The following is a 17,108-nucleotide window of genomic DNA, read 5'->3' on the forward strand; positions in this document are numbered from 1 at the left end:
CTGGGATAGCTGACAGAAAAAGACGGCATATAAGGAAAAGGTTTTCCCGTCAACCTCTGCTTGGAGAGTAGGTGGGTAATGGCCTCCTAGCACATGTAGCAGCTTGTTTTGGTACTGCAGGGCCGGGTTTTTTTTTCGGAAATATCGCAAGACGTGAGGGTAACATAACTCGGTATGGTGGTGGCTTAGCCGGGAGGTTGCGCACAAGTAGATCCAAATCATGTTGTACAGCCTGTGTAGATCGAACTTAAGTTCTGTCTATGCTTACATTTGGACAATAGACCAATCCTATAGCCCGACCTCCTCCGTCAAAATTTAGAAATGTAGAATATAAACATAAACATGCAAATATTTGAAGGACATGCAGCCTCTCTCTCATTGGTCGAAACGTACATTGCTATGCTATCGTGGTTCAACGTCGGTGAAAGTTAGGCATCTAGTCTGTAATGATGAGATACGCCAAACATGAGTTACTTAAGCAACTGAACATGATTTTGGAAACGGTCAGCATTTTAGATAGTACATCGATCCACCATCTTTTATTGTGACTGACAGTCGAGATCTATTTGGGATATTGTCTAGCAGCCAAAGAAGTCTGCCTAGCCTGGTAACTTTGTGTTTTTCGGAGCCCAAAGTTTTGCTAAGCAAAGACCTTTTCTGTAAGATTATCAGTACAGCCGGCCTTTCTAAATATCATCCGGAGTGAAGTAATTGAAACACCCTGTGCTATTCTCCGGCGTGAGCCAATGGACTTGGCGGGAGGGAAACGCTACCAGCACCGAGGAGGTTTCGAGGAGCTCCCCTGTCAAAGTTTTTTTTTTCTCAATTCTTTATTAAAAGTAACTGTTACAACATTTACATACATTGTGATATTTACATGTACAGCTTCATGACCACATTTCGACTACAAAAATGACAGTGTTTTCCTATTACGTTTACTATATATAACCTACATACACATAATAAGGTATCACATATGAGCAAACTGTGTAGATACTATGGTCCTTCTGCGTGTGGCAGGCCATTTTTGTCTTACTGCTTTTGTAAACCATTGAAAGTGTTCCTGGTTAACTATTTGACCAGCAGTAATTGACCCGCACCTAGTATACAGTACACAAGATATTTATATACAGGACCTATCATTTCATAAGCACCCACAAGCGCATGTTGCATCCGATGTCCAAAATATTCATAGCTCCCTATGCTAGATGGCCAGTTACTAGGCTAATATGTCTGGTCAAAGGTCCAGCTGTAACATTGTGCACATGTTACTTGTCAACTGGACTTTTGGACTTTGCCCCCTTTTCCTTTTTCTTTTTTTATCAAAGTTCTTCAGTGAAAAGGTAGTAATTCTCGTGAGGGAGCCATGGGGTTTATACTTAAAGATTTAATCGGCGTAGTTCTGATTTTTGTAGTGTCGCTAGTCGCCAGGTTACTGAGCGTAGTCCGGCTAATTTTCCCTCCCGCCAAGAAGTCCGTCTCGGGCGAGATCGCGCTGATCACCGGGGCGGGCAGCGGGCTCGGTCGCGGCATGGCGCTCAGCTTCGCCCGCCTGGGGGCCACCGTCGTCGCCTGGGATATCAACGAGGAGGCGAACGAGGCGACTGTGCAGATGATCCGGCAGGAAGGAGGGAAGGCGTTCGGCTTTGTGTGCGACTGTAGCAAGAGGGACGACATCTACAGGGTCGCGCAGCAGGTCAGTGAGCTGTTCTGTTTGTGTTTGTTTGTTTGTTTGTTTTGCACGACCGATAACCGGTAACATACACAATTTTGTACAGTATCAAACATCGACTATCACAATTCCACCAGGTGGCATTATACCGCCACCTTAAAAAACGCTAGTATAGAGGTCTTTCCAAGATTGTATTGAACACCGAATGTTAAATATACTAAATGTAATACAATTCAGATATTTACGTGTTTACGACAATCTTGAGAAGGCCTCTATAACAACGTTTTGGAGGTGGTGGTATATAATGACACATGGTGGAATTACGCGAATGTATGTCACAAGCTGCGTAAGTTCGGACTGAATGAGGGTCTGCATGGGGGGGGGGGGGGGGTCCCGACAACGATTTGCGCTGAATTCAGAAGAACCCCCTACATATTACGCTAAAGCAAGGAAGGCAATTACGCTAATTTGGTCGCCTCGCTACGAATTACGTAGATAAGATGGTTTTCCCTACGAATTACGGGAAATAGAAATAGGCTGCCTACACCTTACGTGAAAGAGCATGCAGACCCTCCTGAATAAATAACGTTTGATCCAGAGCTCGAGTGATGGACCCTTTTAATACCAGTGGGTGTGGCTCTGCTCAAACGCCTTTCGGCCTTAATACGTCACATCCGAAGCCGTGAAACGACAAGAGGGGTGAGTAGAACATAGAGAAAATATGTACAAAAGTCCTGACTCCTGGGAATCGAACCCGGGCCGTCAGATCACAACCCTAGCAGCGTAACCGATCGAGCCAAAAGTCTGACAGGCGTTTGGCATGGTCAGTTAGCGCTACTTGAACCCCCACGGGTTCAAACGTGCGTACATACTCAAGTTCGCATGAGGTCCGTGTTCAATTCTTTAAGCCTCTACAAGACTCCACCGGGGTCACAGGAAAAATAGTAGAAACTGGATAAATATTGATACGTAACATGCCGGAGGAGTTAGCTGTCCGAGGATTATGATTTGCGGCCAGCTAACTCGTCTGGCATGTTATCTGGCTTTATTTGTGAAATGTATTTTTTTCCAGCAAAAACGTGTGGAGCCTGGTAGAGGCTAAGACTCCCCAACGAACATAAATATATACGCAAGTGTGAAACCACCTTAACAGATCGCCCTAACCAAGTTATGTATTACTTTTCACTTGAATCTAGTGACGAAACATGCAAAAGTGTCTTTCAAATGGCCCAACCAACAAAGATTCAAACCCAGAACATTTAGATTTTGAGACAACAACCTGAATTGCAATATTGTCTTGAGTCTGTGCAGCCATTGTAAGCAACAAGAATCACTTTTAAGGTATTAGAATTAAGTTTCAGAGGGAATCTTTTATAATTTGTAACACCTGTACTGTATCACTTTGACAGGTGAAGAGCAGTGTGGGTCACGTGACCATCCTGATCAACAACGCTGGGATCGTGACGGGCCGGAAGTTTCTGGACTGCCCTGATGACCTCATCCAGAAAACCATGGACATCAACACCAACGCGCACTTCTGGGTGAGAATATAAAGAATTTGACCTTCTGTTAATAATGGTCATATTCAAAACCAAAAAAGTTGTTGTCGAAATCCTTATGGTAGTTTTAAAAAAAGAAGTTTCTGGACTGCCCTGATGACCTCATGCAGAAAACCATGGACATCAACACCAACGCACACTTCTGGGTGAGAAATATCATTTACGTGAATTGAACTTATGAACCGCCAGGTGTATGTTGCTATCACTTACAACTACCCTCCAAGTAGAGGCTTGGCTCCGGCAGATTTAGGCGTTTTTATCCTGTCCCATTTTGTCATGTCCACCGACCAAACCGGATAAAATAGAGCCCCCAAAACGCCTTTGGAACTCTATTTTATCCCGTCAAAAACAGTCGCAGCGGAACCCCTACTTGGAGAGCAGGTATCAGAGTGGTATCAAAGTAATTTCTAAATGTGCAATGTCAGTCAACTTTTTTCGAGCTCCAAAGGACCAGTTTTATACATTAGGGTTGGTGTAAAACTGGACTGTCCTATGGTTTAGCAGCATTTCGTGCATTAGTTTTGGGGTCAACGTCTCCTGAGGATCATGGCATCCTTAAAATTAAGGCAGTTTGGCCTAACCAAAAGGCTGCCATGCCATGACATGTCATATTTTCTCCCGACAGACCACAAAGGCATTCCTGCCCCACATTACGAAACTTAATTTATGCAAATTATGCGTTCAAAATATGCAAATTAAAGTAGTTCTCTACCGACAGACCACGAAGGCATTCCTCCCCCACATGGTGGAGCAGAAGCACGGACACCTTGTGAGCATCGCGTCTGCCGCTGGGTTCGCCGGGATGTCCGGTCTGGCTGACTACTGCACCAGCAAGTTTGGCGCTGTCGGATTCGCGGACTCTATCAGGGTAAGGCTTTGTTTGTTTGTTTGTTTGTTTGTTTATTTTGTCTGCCGCTGGGTTAGCTGGAACAGCCGGGCTGGCCGACTACTGCACCAGCAAGTTTGGTGCTGTCGGATTCGCGGACTCTATCAGGGTAAGGTTAACGCCACATTTCTAAATTAGTCTCCACCAAACTGACTATGCTGGCCTCTATAGGCAGAATAATTTGCCAGGGGAGTTTTGCAACCAGAGGAGTCGATCGGCCGCGGTGGGCGTGGACTGACTCCCCTGGCCAATTTCCCATTTTTTGCCGAATACTACGATCCCTGTATCCCCGTAGGAAGGCCTGGTGGAGGCTACATCCAAACTGGGGCTCGGTCGGCTGTTTATGGAAACGAAAAAGAACTTTACACGTAAGAATGTGCACAAACAATGCCCACAATCATTCTCTTTACGTCTTGTGTAGTTTGGTGTCTTTTATGTACTAGTAATGGGTCAGTAATACTTTTCGTTCCCGAAAGCTGCCCGGCCGGGCCCCGGTTTGGAAATGTGACGTAGGCAAGGGAGGAGTCACCCACTTGTGCGTATATTAATAGCATATGAGCTGCAAATGAGAATTGGCATTGTTTTGGTTAAAGTTGTATTTTACGTTGACTATTACTGTGCAGCCTCGCTGTTAAACCGAAAAAAAACTACGGGGCACACAACAATTTTTAAATCTTGAAATATTTCAAGTCAAAACAAAGAATTTTTCTTTCTCTCCCCCAGCACGAGGTAAAGCAGCACGGCATCCACGTGACCTGTGTCTGCCCGACTTACATCAACACGGGGATGTTTACAGGGGCAGAACTCAGGTCAGCGGTGGTCTTATTTTTCATGTCTGTCTGTGTGTGTGTGTATGTGTGTGTGTGCGTGTGTGTGTGTGTGTGCGTGTGTGTGTGTGTGTGTGTGTGTGTGTGTGTGTGTGTGTGTGTGTGCCCGTCAACACGGGAATGTTTCCAGGGGCAGAACTCAGGTGAGCTCTTAGTTTTCATGAGACAGACAAGGGCAAATATGAAGGTGGGGTTAAGATCTTTGGTCCCTGGTTCTTTGGGAATGGACCGATCCTGTCGAACACCATATCGAACAAATAGAACCCCCTATTCTATATCGAACACCTCCGTCAAAAACTGCCTCATTGGGAAGAAATGGCTATTTCTGACGGAGGTGTTCGAAATAGAACCATGATCGAACAGGGGGCGGGGTTTTGGGATCGGTCCATTACGCTACGAAAGTTCGACACTAGAGGACACGGTGAGATCGCGTAGCGCAGCGGCAGTGTGTTTGGCTCGGGACTGAGAGGTCTCGAGTTCGAATCCTTTCCGGGTCACCGATCTTGTGCCCTTGGGAAAGGCACTTTACACGACTTTCCTCACTTTACTGAGGTGGAAATGAGTACCTCGTAGTCCCTGCTTCGCCTATTGGGTCAGTTAGTCGAGCTTGCAGAAGCTCGATGTTTCTGAGTTAGGGAGAAGAGATGCTGCTACTGTGAGCGTAGTTCAGTGCCTTGAAGTGGTCAATGGCCTTGCAATGAACAAACTCGTTAAAAAACAGACGCAAGGCATTTTCCGTACACAAAACACAGCTCACAGTCACCGACGACGCTCCACTGGTCTTCTCTCGACTCCTGTCCTCAACTGTTTTTAGCAAGTGAGCCACCGCCTTAATTTTATTCAGAGCTCAATCAGCTCATCATACCTACGTACCAGATAGTCGTCCCGTCTAAACAGCATAGGAAGCCTTCTAAAGCTAAGGGCACAACCCGCCGTACATACAATTTGTCCGTACATTTTTTGGGAGGCCACGTCCGCCACGTATGTCTGAAAACCTGGGGAATGACTGACAAGAGCAGCAGGTAGGGAGTACGTCAACACAAAGTTTTGCCTGCACGTAAAGTCCTACAGCGTGTCTGCGTGCTCCAAAATCCGTCGGATTCCCTATGAGTTCGTATGGAGGCGGTACTTACCACTTACGGATCCGCAAAGATTGCCCATGTTTTGGTACGTAGACAGCACGTATTTGCACGTACGGCGGGTTGTGCTCTTGGCCTAAATGATCAAAGGTCATCAAAGACAATAACCGCTTTGTTCCTTCCACCTTCAAATCCCGTCAAGGAAATAAGCATCTTGGTGTGAACACGGTGACTTGGTCGTCAAACGAAGTTATTTTTTTTACATACAGACGAGACAAATATACACAATTATAAAATTACAAGTCAGTTGAATACACCTAAATGTTTTTTTATTAGATTCCTTCAGCTATATTTCAGATACTTATTCTTAAATCCTATACGTAATGTTTCTTTTTGATTCATGTACTCTTTGACACATCAAAGTTATTTTTTGTTCTTGTCTGCTGAATATAGCTTATAGTGTATATCCTACTGATTGAACGAAATCTTATTACTTGTGGAAAGTAGGGGTTGAATGATTAAACAGTACGCTAACATATCTTATTAGAATATAACATTACGTGCATACAAGATATTCCAAAGTACAATCATATCAATATTAGTATTTATGATAATGATGATATAGAAGCTAATACAATAGTATATATTTCTATTGAGTTAATTCTTTAGTTGTTAACAAAGATGGAAATCTAAAAGAAAGTTAAACATAGATCATTAAGTAATTATTGTATATTCTCCTGTATTTCGACACGACTTTGTTCGTACATTGCTATGAGTCATAACTATATATTGCTACAGCCTAACAAATCAGTTACCAAAATGGCATTGATGCCTGAAAATCTCATTTTAACTTAAAAGGCTCTTAATCAATAAAGCTAGATAAAATGTCTTGTTCAAGTGACAAGAGCTACACATGATCTAGACGAAGATCACTACCGTGTGATCTTTCTGACCAATCAACTTAGTGAATGCCTTATTTGCATACATGTGACAGAATCATATGCTCATTTACATAGTTGTGAACAGTCACACATTTTGCGTTATGATATAATGTGCATTTAGATACATAGATATATTTATATGGTGACCAACCCCTCTAGCTCTGTCCTACGACTTGCTACATAATGTCATCACCACAGGGTGGCGGCTACTAGACCAGTATTGCTAGCCAACAACAGCAATAATAAACATAGTTGTGAAGAGTCACACATTTTGCGTCGTGAAATGTGCATTTCTAGTAATCTCCAAGCAGATTTTGCGGTGGTTTAAGGTAGTAACATAAGCTGGGGAAGGAGTTATTCCACCGCAAATAAACTCCTCAGTAGTATAGTAGTGACACGCTCCCGTCTTTACTATACTACTCTCCTCTAAACTCCTTCCCCAGCCTATGTTACTGTCTTAATTAAACCACCGCAAGGTCTACTTTGGAGGTTACATTTCTAGATCACACCCCACCCCCGGATCTCTTGGACCATCCGCACCAGATCTTGGTCTGCAGGCAAAACCAGCAAGCGCAAGAAGCGGCTGATCACCCCGTGCAGACAGTCGGTCTTGAAGTCTGCCCTCAACTGCTCCAGGGTGTAGCTCTTAAGGCCCGAGGATTCTAGAGGAATTGACGAAAATATAAAATTGTATCATCAGATATAACGTTAACGCCAGTTCACACACATAAACACACACACGCTTACGTGCGTGCGCGCGCGCGTACAGACACAGAGACACACATACACAAACAAACAGACATAGACACGCACGCACGCACACACACGCACGCACACACACAAACAAACGCTCACACACACACACACACACACACACACACAGAGCGAGAGAGAGAGAGTGGCCAAAACATACCCTTCTTGGTAGCATAGGAAACGTAGCATCCAACTTTAATTTCTACTGTAAAGAGTGTGAGTTGAAAATGGGGGTTCTCACCGTTGGGCCCCAGTGTCTCCTGCAGTGTGTGGTGGTAGTGAGCCAGGATGTCGTCCCTGTGGTTGTTGAAGACTTCCCAGCTCGTGTTACAAAGGAACAGGAGAGCTAGGTCATAGGTTGGCGGCCTGAACATGGGGGTCTGAAAGTCCACCAGCTTTGCTTCAGTGGGCACATCTTCTTCGTACTTTGTTAAGCCAAGAGACAACAACAGAGATGTTTTATTTGCAAAATCGTGCCCGATCCTGATCGAACGCCATATCGAACAAATAGAACCGGGTAGAACCCCCTATTCTATGGACCGATCCTGATCGAACGCCATATCGAACAAATAGAACCGGGTAGAACCCTCTATTCTATTTCGAACACCCCCGTCAAAAACAGGCCAAGTGGGACGGAGGTGTTCGAAATAGAACATGATCGAATAGGGGGCGGGGCTTCAGGATCGGTCCATCACATGTGCAGTCTCAAAGACTAAGAGAAGGAATCTTGCTGGACCGCACTTGTTTGGGATTTTGGGATTCCGTGCAATGAACAGAGGCGTGCGGTTATCCGTAGTGCAATTAACTGTCTTCTACTGTATATGAAATTGGAACAAGAAAGGAAGAACGTGCCATGTCTCACCTTAATCATGATGTTGTTGATCCAACATTCATTATGGCTCAGCACCTTAAGCCTCGGAGCCGCCTCTATGTCGAGTATATTGCGATTGGGGTCTAACTTTTCTAGAAACCCTGTAAGGTCTACCAGGTCAGGAAAGGCCTCGGCGAATCTCTTCACACCGCTCTGATACAGGTAGGTAGCTGTATCGCGCACATTCGATGGAGTAATCTTGATCCAGCCGTACTTCTCGGGAAGGGGTTTGCCCGACCGGAGCTCCAGTAGATGTGACAGGCCGTGCAACTTTGCCAGCGCCCCGGCGGACAGCATCATCTCCTCACGGCTCAGCGGTTGGCGGTTGGCTTTGATAGAGAAGCCCTGGGCTTTCAGGTTCTCCATCACCCTGACGGACACCATGGAGCTCGAATCGGTGGCGGCGAAGTAGCATTTTGGGAGTAACAGGGAATCAGCCGAATCGTCGTCTTCATTCCCTGGCTTGGACCCTGTGCTCGGGATTGCCACAGATAAAAGCTCGGGAACGACTTCGGAGTAAAACTTGACTTCTCTCATCTCCATACCGATTTGAAATTCCTTGTTCCACTCTTTTAATACTTTGAACGGCCGCTTGAAATCTGTCAGTTTAGCGACGAGACTGTAGCGCTGACGTGTGCCGTTCCTGATCCCAACGGCTTCAAAAGCGATGATGTCGCTCATGAAGCCCTCGCCTTGGTTGATGGAGCCTTTGACATCGACGTCTGTGATGATGATGCCTGGTAGGTCCTTCTGCAGTACCAACTGCACCCAGGAGGGGGTGATGTCTTCTGCGGACTGTGGGATGACGATCTCAGCCATTGTTGCCATCATGAATAAATCGAAGATGAATTCCACTTTGTTATGATCTGTCCTACCTACAGTAGAGAGAGAGAAGGAGAGAGAATCACTTTGTTATGATCTGTCCTATCTACAGTAGAGAGAGAGGAGAGAGAATCACTTTGTTATGATCCGTCCTACCTACAGTAGATAGAGAGAAGGAGAGAGAATCACTTTGTTATGATCCGTCCTACCTACAGTAGAGAGAGAGAAGGAGAGAGAATCACTTTGTTATGATCCGTCCTACCTACAGTAGAGAGAGAGAAGGAGAGAGAATCACTTTGTTATGATCTGTTCTACCTACAGTAGAAAGAGAGAAGGAGAGAGAATCATTTTGTTATGATCTGTTCTACCTACAGTAGAGAGAGAGAAGGAGAGAGAATCACTTTGTTATGATCTGTCCTATCTACAGTAGAGAGAGAGGAGAGAGAATCACTTTGTTATGATCTGTCCTACCTACAGTAGATAGAGAGGAGAGAGAATCACTTTGTTATGATCCGTCCTACCTACAGTAGAGAGAGAGAAGGAGAGAGAATCACTTTGTTATGATCTGTCCTACCTACAGTAGAGAGAGAGAAGGAAAGAGAATCATTTTGTTATGATCTTTCCTACCTACAGTAGAGAGAGCGAAGCATTTTGTTATGATCTGTTCTACTTATTAATATTCTGCTAGTGTGGGCTAGCCCTGGTAACTGGAATAAATACAATAACTAATATGAACGGTTACAATGCAGATACATTGAGTTTATTCTTACGCACTGGGTTTTTACACTGTATGTACGTAAGAGGTTTTAAAAACATCCAAGGCAAATCCTGGAATAAGCTTTAAATTACTGAAAGGTTCCCCTTGTTATCGTCTGAAATCAACACTCAAATTCTTGTCATTTCTTAGCAATACCTACTTGAAACTAAACGTTTTCACAACTGATTTGTATTGCATTTTCACCGATATGTTTAAACAGTATTTTCACCGTTGTGACCGATGTCAGTTGTTGTTTTTCTCTTGCTGTATAGGTTCAATTTGTCCGAAACTGTTCTGTACATCAGACGTTCCCGTTTACATGTTTGCAGTGTCCGGTGGTGCTGTTAATATAAGCCAGTTTTCTTGAGTGCGGCGTCACCGTGTACTGTAGTGTAACAGTGGGGTTCAAGCGCTGCCACACTGACCACGCCAACAGCACGTTGAATACTCGCCCCTCTGGTTGTTTCACTGGCCTTGTGAGTAACATGCTCACACCAGTCTTGTGAGTAACAGGCTAGAGATGTGCCACACAGGGATATCGAACTGGGAGATTCAAGAACGAATCTTGAAAAGAAAAGGGGGAGTAGTGTAACAGTGGAGTTCAAGCGCTGCCAAACTGACCACGCCAATTAACAGCTCTGAGCTCTTGGCGTTGTGGTTTGCACGTTGGATTTGTGATCCGGCTGCCCGGGTTCGGCGCGGGTTCGAATCCCGGGAGTTCGGATGTTGTTTCTCTCTGTTCTACTCGCCCCACTGGTTGTTTCAGTATATCCCCTTTGTTGTCATAAAAGAAAAGGCTTAGATACGGAGGCGATCTCTGTTTACTTACTTGCTCAAAAAGGGTTACTTCCATTATGACGTAGGGAAATGCAGTGTGCACAATTATGCTACATTAAAGTTTCGCTCAACATGTACAAAAACAGAATCCGACCGACCACGTATCTTTTCCATAGCAAAAATACAGCAAAATAAGATAAAAAATGAAAACATTGTCCACAGTACGTAACAGATAGTACGTGTTTAATCTGTATTTTCCCACGATACCCCTACACACATATAGGGACTGTCGCAAGACTTAAAAACACAACACTTCTATCATAGAAAAGATGGCACCTACTTATCAGCGACTTCATCAATATGCCACAACGAGAATGGACATTGAGCATTATCTGTTACTATCTGTCCACTGTTTGGGTATTGTATATCATTGAATACCTGTTCAGACTTACAACATACTAGTATTTGCCTGCCAGTTCATATTACAAATGTATCTACATATTCCCATGTCTCACTTTTGTAGGTCAAAATATTTTCATCAATGTCGTTTTTGCGCTTCTATATCAAACTAAACCCGCAAACCCCCATGTAAGGCGACCCAGGAAAGCTTCACCTTTGGATTTTCCACAATATCGCATTTCTACCTAAACTATTTGAAGTCAGTAATGTTGTATGAACTTTGTCCGAACATACACACGAAAGCATAATGTTCAATACTTTCATGTCTTTTAGTTTATCATAGTGGAAACCTCAGTTTGAGTGTGAAAAGTAGACACTTATGAAGCCTTCCGATCGGTCACATAGGTCGTGCGATCGTTGTACGATTTCGATGCCATAGGATTTTCAAGCAGGCCGTGACAGAACCAACCACCGACATGGATCCAAAGAACATTTTGTGTACCCAGAGAGTTGAACTTTGCATGAGCCGTACATTTTGGTCCTCCAAGCTGATGCCCGAAGTTAGCGGTTGTACGATGATCGCACGACCTTTGTGATCGCGCCCTTACCTGAGAGTTATGTTGTCGTGCCTTCTTCCTCGGAACACAGAGGTCAAAAGAGACCGTGTGATGTGTTCATAAAGAGTTATTCTAGCTGCGAGTGTGGGAGGATACCTTTTAGGTGCTGCCTAATTTGATATAGGGGTGCGTAGGCATTGTCCGTGTTATTTTAGGTTTACCTTTCTTAGGTTAAAATGTTGTGTGGTGTATTTTGATCTAGCAGAGTGAGAAATGGTTTTCTACGCACGTCAATTTGGCACTAAATAAGTCTCTCACGATTTTATAATCGTTATTACTTCTTGTCTGCAAACCCCGTCAGAAAAGCATAGTTTGCCCCGATTGGATCAAGGACGCAGAACACAGTATTCATCTGCGAACAATTACTAGTTCGGGTATAAAGTCGTGCGGCACTCGAGAATCCTAAAAAAAGCACGACTGATTCTTTTGTGCATGCCAGCGATGCGGAAAAATATGGTTAATTACAAAGGAATTCAACTACATTAGTTCTGAGACTGTATGCATTGAGCTAGATTCAAAAGTACTATCGGTCATAATTAGTGCGCCTTTGCGCTTTAAAAATACTGTTGACTTACCACACACTGCTGTGCTTCGGCTGCAGTTCGCATGACATCCGCTGAGCGTTTTATAAAAAAAGAGAACGACCCATTCAAAGCTCCATACTTCCTTTCATACATCAGACTTTGTAGATGTAGGATCAACATTCTTCAAGCTGGTATCTTTAAATAATTCCGTTTGTGGCGTCTCCGTTTGAGAGGGAGGGAGAGAGAGAGGGACAGAAAAACAGGGGAAGGGAGAGAGAGAAAGAGAGGAAAAGAGAGGGAGAGAGAGAAAGAGACAGGGAGAGAAAGGAAGAGAGAGAGAGAGGGAGAGAGAGAAAAGGAGAGAGGGAGAGAGAGAAAAATGATAGAGAGAGGGGCAGAGAGAGGGAGGGACGAAAAACTTCCTCTACTTTTATCTCAATGTACATTTTGACAGAGGGTATGATTCCTCTATCTCGTATCAATATATCAGCCTGTTGAGTCTAGAGTATCATTTACACCATTGGTTCTATAGTCTTTAAATATATAAATAAATAAACAAACAAACAAACATATTTACCTGTTATTATATCTCAGGGAGGTGGCGATCCTTGAGACTGATCACGTGGTGCAGCAGATTGTTGACGCGGTCCTGCGGAACCAGTTCTGGCTGATACTGCCCCGCACGGTCGCCATTCTCAGCGGGATCCAGGGGTACGTTATTTTTTCTTTTCTTTTATTGTTTTTCAAATAAACATTAATTAAACCCATAAATTTTCTTCAGCTCTTTTGCATTCATAGCTAGGGTATGAAAGACCAGTATCCCCAATATCACTTCAGTGTCGCTGACAAAAGATAGTGGATACTATCTGAAACGTCTGACCGTTTCCCAAATCATATCCAGTTGCTTGAGTTATTGGCACATAATATCACCTACATGTCTTTCATCGACGTATCTCATATACAGCGGTATATATTGATTTGTCTTCATATGTTGTTTTACCGGGATGTCTAACCTTTAGAATCTATGAAAGTAAACAAATATTTGTGCCTGGTTCCAGTATGACGCCTACCTTCATCGCCGACCTCGCACAAAACTTCATCAACATGCACGGCTCAATGGACAAGTTCGTCGGTCGTCAGGGCAACAAGAAGAACAACTGACGTCACGAATTCGTCGGTCGTCATGGCAACAAGAAGAACTACTGACGACACACACGTTCGTCGGCCGTTATGGCAACAAGCTTAGAACAACTACTGACGACACATACGATCGTCGGATGTCATGGCAACAAGAACTGACGTCACATACGTTCGTCGGTCGTCATGGCAACAAGAAGAACAACCGACATCACATGGCGAACGTTACAGAAAATTGGCGAAACGTCATGATAACAATAATAAAGAAAATGTAATGAAGAAAGGAAATGGCTTCTTTTTTTCATAGTTTATTGAAAGAGAGATACATTAGCAACAGAACAAAAAATACAGTGAACCTCATACAACTTTATAAACGCCGAAATGGTCGTTTGCAATGTATGTACTCTATTCAGTCTGACTTTCTGTATGCCAGTGTATCATCACTACGGATCACGTGCCTGGAATGGACCGATCACAAACCCCGCCCCCTGTTCGATCATGGTTCTATTTCGAACACCTCCGTCAAAAATAGCCATTTCTGTCCAATAGGGCAGTTTTTGACGGAGGTGTTCGAAATAGAATAGGGGGTTCTATCTGTTCGATATGGCGTTCGACAGGATCGGTCCAAGAGCAGGGAATCAAATAAACGTTTTCACAGCATTTCGGTAAGCATCGGTTACTGTGACTTTGACATAAGGCGAAACTAAAAATAACGGAAAGCAGAAACAACAACCAAAAGGAAAAGCTTCAAAACGTATCGGATACAGACAGTTTTAGACATTTTATGTACTTTTTCATAGTATTTTGACCACACCAGTTCAGATTAAAATAATTATAACTGAGAGCAAAAGTAAGAACTACAGAAAAAGCTCCAAACTTTATTAGACAATACACATGAACACAGTATGTTACAATTATCATGGCGCCTTTTTAGTCGTTGATGAAGGTTAGACATCAAGGTAATAAGAGACACCAAATAAGAATTACTCAACTGGCACATGATTTTGGAAAAGGTCAGACGTTTTAGATAGCATTTACTATCTTTCGTCAGTGTCACTTTTTGGCTACACAATTTGGCGTATCTTAGCGGGCTGACTACATACATGGATACGGTAGATTGCAGTGATAAAGCTTATAACGTGATGTGATAAACTGGTGACCAAAAATGAAGTTATTTTAACAATCGGCGCTCCATCACTTCTCTTTCTTGTTGCCTTGACGACCGACCCAGCCGTCCATGCTGTTGTGCATGCCCGAGTCATCCTGGGAACGGTCCATCAGCCCCTGTGGAACCAACCTGGAAGATCAGACATCCGCACGGTTAGTTGGCAGATTACAGCTGGAACTTAGTCTCTACTACCTAGATAGACTCCATAGGTAGCTAGAAAAACCGTAGAAATGGAACAAAATGAAATAGCGGAGTATGCCGGCCAGAGAAGTACATTCGGCTAGGGAACAGCGCACTGTACTTCTCTGGTCGGCTTCCTCATCTATTTATTCCATTTCTACGGTTTTTCCAGCGACCTATGGAGTCTGTTGAAATACACTGAAAAAATGCTTCATACAAATAGTAACCCAATTTCAATCTTAAAAGATTCTTTTTCCATCAGGAAGTCACAAGGGTCATCTTGATATCCATTAAAAAAGCAGGGTGTTGATCGACTCAAACCCAAAGGAATGGTTTCTCTAAAACGATCCATCAGCCCCTGGGGAACTAACCTGGAAGATCAGACAGCCGCACGCGCACGGTTAGTGGGAAGGTAACACAGTTAGATCTCTCCATTGAAAGCATTTCAAAATGCGCAGAAACAATGCTTAAATGCCCCAAACCCATAGAGATTCTGGACCACCATACAGGCATCATATATGTGCATCCCGTGTACATATACGGGCTCATCAGAATAAGGGCTGTGCAGTTACTGTCTAAAGAGGGGGGAAGTGGTAAAATAATAAACCATTCTTACAATCTTGATAATGATAATTTTAACTTGTTTTCTTTGCCATGTTTGTTTGAGTGTGACATATCTGAGTGGGTGTCCTCTCGTTGCGTTCGTGCTCCTAGTTTGTTTATTTGTTTGTTTGCTTACCCCTTGAGGTTGATGAATACGGCTGTGTCCCGCGGAATGATCAGCATAAACTGCTTCTTTGTTTATTTGTGTATTTATTTGTTTGCTTACCCCTTGAGGTTGATAAAGATGGCGGTGTCCCTTGGAATGACCAGCATGACCTGGTTGTTTGTTTGTTTGCTTATTTGTTTGTTTGTTTTCTTACCCCTTGAGGTTGATGAAGACGGCGGTGTCCCGCGGAATCACCAGCATGAACTGGTTCCTCTGCACCGCCGCAACAATCTCCCTCACTACGTCATCAGCCTCCAACATGGCGACGTTCCTGGGGAAAAAATCAGCGGTTAACCTGGGTACCATCCGGAAAGTAGTTCGTTCTTTTATAGACTCCGTTGCAGTCTTCGAACGGGGCTGGTTTTTATTGGGGGGAGGGGGGCGTTGGTTCGCGCTTTTCAACGTTTGGCTGGGTTCTCTTGTGCCGGGAAAGGGAGTTTGCTAACATACATACAGTCGTTTCTAGCTCCGACTTGTATTATACACTATATGCAGTCGCTTCTCTGATATTCAGGCAATGTATCACTTCAGTTTAATATACTGGGAAAATTCACCTAGGTGTCACAAAAACGGAGATGGGCGCTGCCCCATGTACCGTACTCTGGTGCGGGACTAATTCTACGTACTTCAACTACCTAGGTGTCTTTCAAACCTTTATCCATGTTACTAACTTACTTGAGTTTGCTCCCAGTGAACATGCCCGTGTTGATAAAGGTGGGACACACGCAGGTCACGTGAACTCCGCTCTTCCCTTGGATCCTCAGCTCAGACTGAAACATGATAGTTTAACAGTCATGTTATGGATAGTTTATTGTTTATTATCATATAGCCAGGCGCCGCGGACCAATCAGAAGGCCCCGTTCCACGTTGGTTATGACGCCGTAACACTTCGATTCCGGCCAGGCAGGTGCAAATTAACACCAGTGGTGTTAATTCATTTTGAATTAACACCAGTGGTGTTAATTCATTTTGAATTAACACCGGTGCCGGTGTTAATTCATTTTGACCAATCAAAAGGAACGAAAGAAAGGTATATGCAGGCATTGGCCAATGAAAAGGAGCAAAACATATGCCGGAGCAGACTGCAAGGGGGAATGGCTCCTTCTGTTAACATTGATAATGAGTTTTGTTTTTCTAAAAAGCCTGCAATGTTTCGAATATTTTCTGTGGAAATTTTGGTTTCAAAATGCAATCTGTAATCTCCTTACATATGTATGTACCAAATGTGAACTTTCAGAAATTCGACAAAGGAATTCACACGTATAGTACCAAGGGATCTATGCGTCATACAGGAATTTGCAAGTTTGGGTAGGCTATATGATAATAACTTTAATGCCCCGCCTTATCCTCGGTGTATATGGTGAGATAAT

General features: G+C 43.7%; 2 protein-coding genes across 2 annotated transcripts in view; one reads left to right on the plus strand and one right to left on the minus strand.

Annotated features, from left to right (window-relative positions):
* The first annotated feature begins 1,206 nt into the window (after window positions 1-1,206).
* On the plus strand, window positions 1,207-13,904 carry LOC118404158 (epidermal retinol dehydrogenase 2-like). The gene is made up of 6 exons (XM_035803181.1): window positions 1,207-1,696; window positions 3,082-3,213; window positions 3,950-4,099; window positions 4,841-4,926; window positions 13,079-13,195; window positions 13,543-13,904. Exons 1-6 carry the CDS (start codon window positions 1,367-1,369, stop codon window positions 13,643-13,645), a joined length of 918 nt encoding a protein of 305 aa, XP_035659074.1. The 5' UTR covers window positions 1,207-1,366; the 3' UTR covers window positions 13,646-13,904.
* Window positions 13,905-15,873: 1,969 nt separating this feature from the next.
* The window catches only part of LOC118404160 (epidermal retinol dehydrogenase 2-like), a 4,126-nt gene continuing 2,891 nt past the window's right edge, over window positions 15,874-17,108 (minus strand). The window contains exons 4-5 of the mRNA XM_035803182.1: window positions 16,414-16,508; window positions 15,874-16,009 (exon numbers count right to left, since the gene is read on the minus strand). Coding sequence (XP_035659075.1) covers window positions 15,889-16,009; window positions 16,414-16,508 — 216 coding nt within the window. The 3' untranslated portion in view covers window positions 15,874-15,888. The remainder of the gene's footprint in view (window positions 16,010-16,413; window positions 16,509-17,108) is intronic.

Source organism: Branchiostoma floridae, chromosome 17, assembly GCF_000003815.2.
Source record: "Branchiostoma floridae strain S238N-H82 chromosome 17, Bfl_VNyyK, whole genome shotgun sequence".
NCBI classification, from domain to species: Eukaryota; Metazoa; Chordata; class Leptocardii; order Amphioxiformes; family Branchiostomatidae; genus Branchiostoma; species Branchiostoma floridae.

What these genes read in the sequence shown, in the direction of transcription:
- LOC118404158 (XM_035803181.1), top strand. Translation starts at nt 1,367, where the DNA reads ATGGGGTTTATACTTAAAGATTTAATCGGCGTAGTTCTGATTTTTGTA. An exon ending in TCTACAGGGTCGCGCAGCAG is followed by an intron (nt 1,697 to 3,081) that starts GTCAGTGAGCTG and finishes TCACTTTGACAG; the next exon opens with GTGAAGAGCAGTGTGGGTCA. An exon ending in ACACCAACGCGCACTTCTGG is followed by an intron (nt 3,214 to 3,949) that starts GTGAGAATATAA and finishes CTCTACCGACAG; the next exon opens with ACCACGAAGGCATTCCTCCC.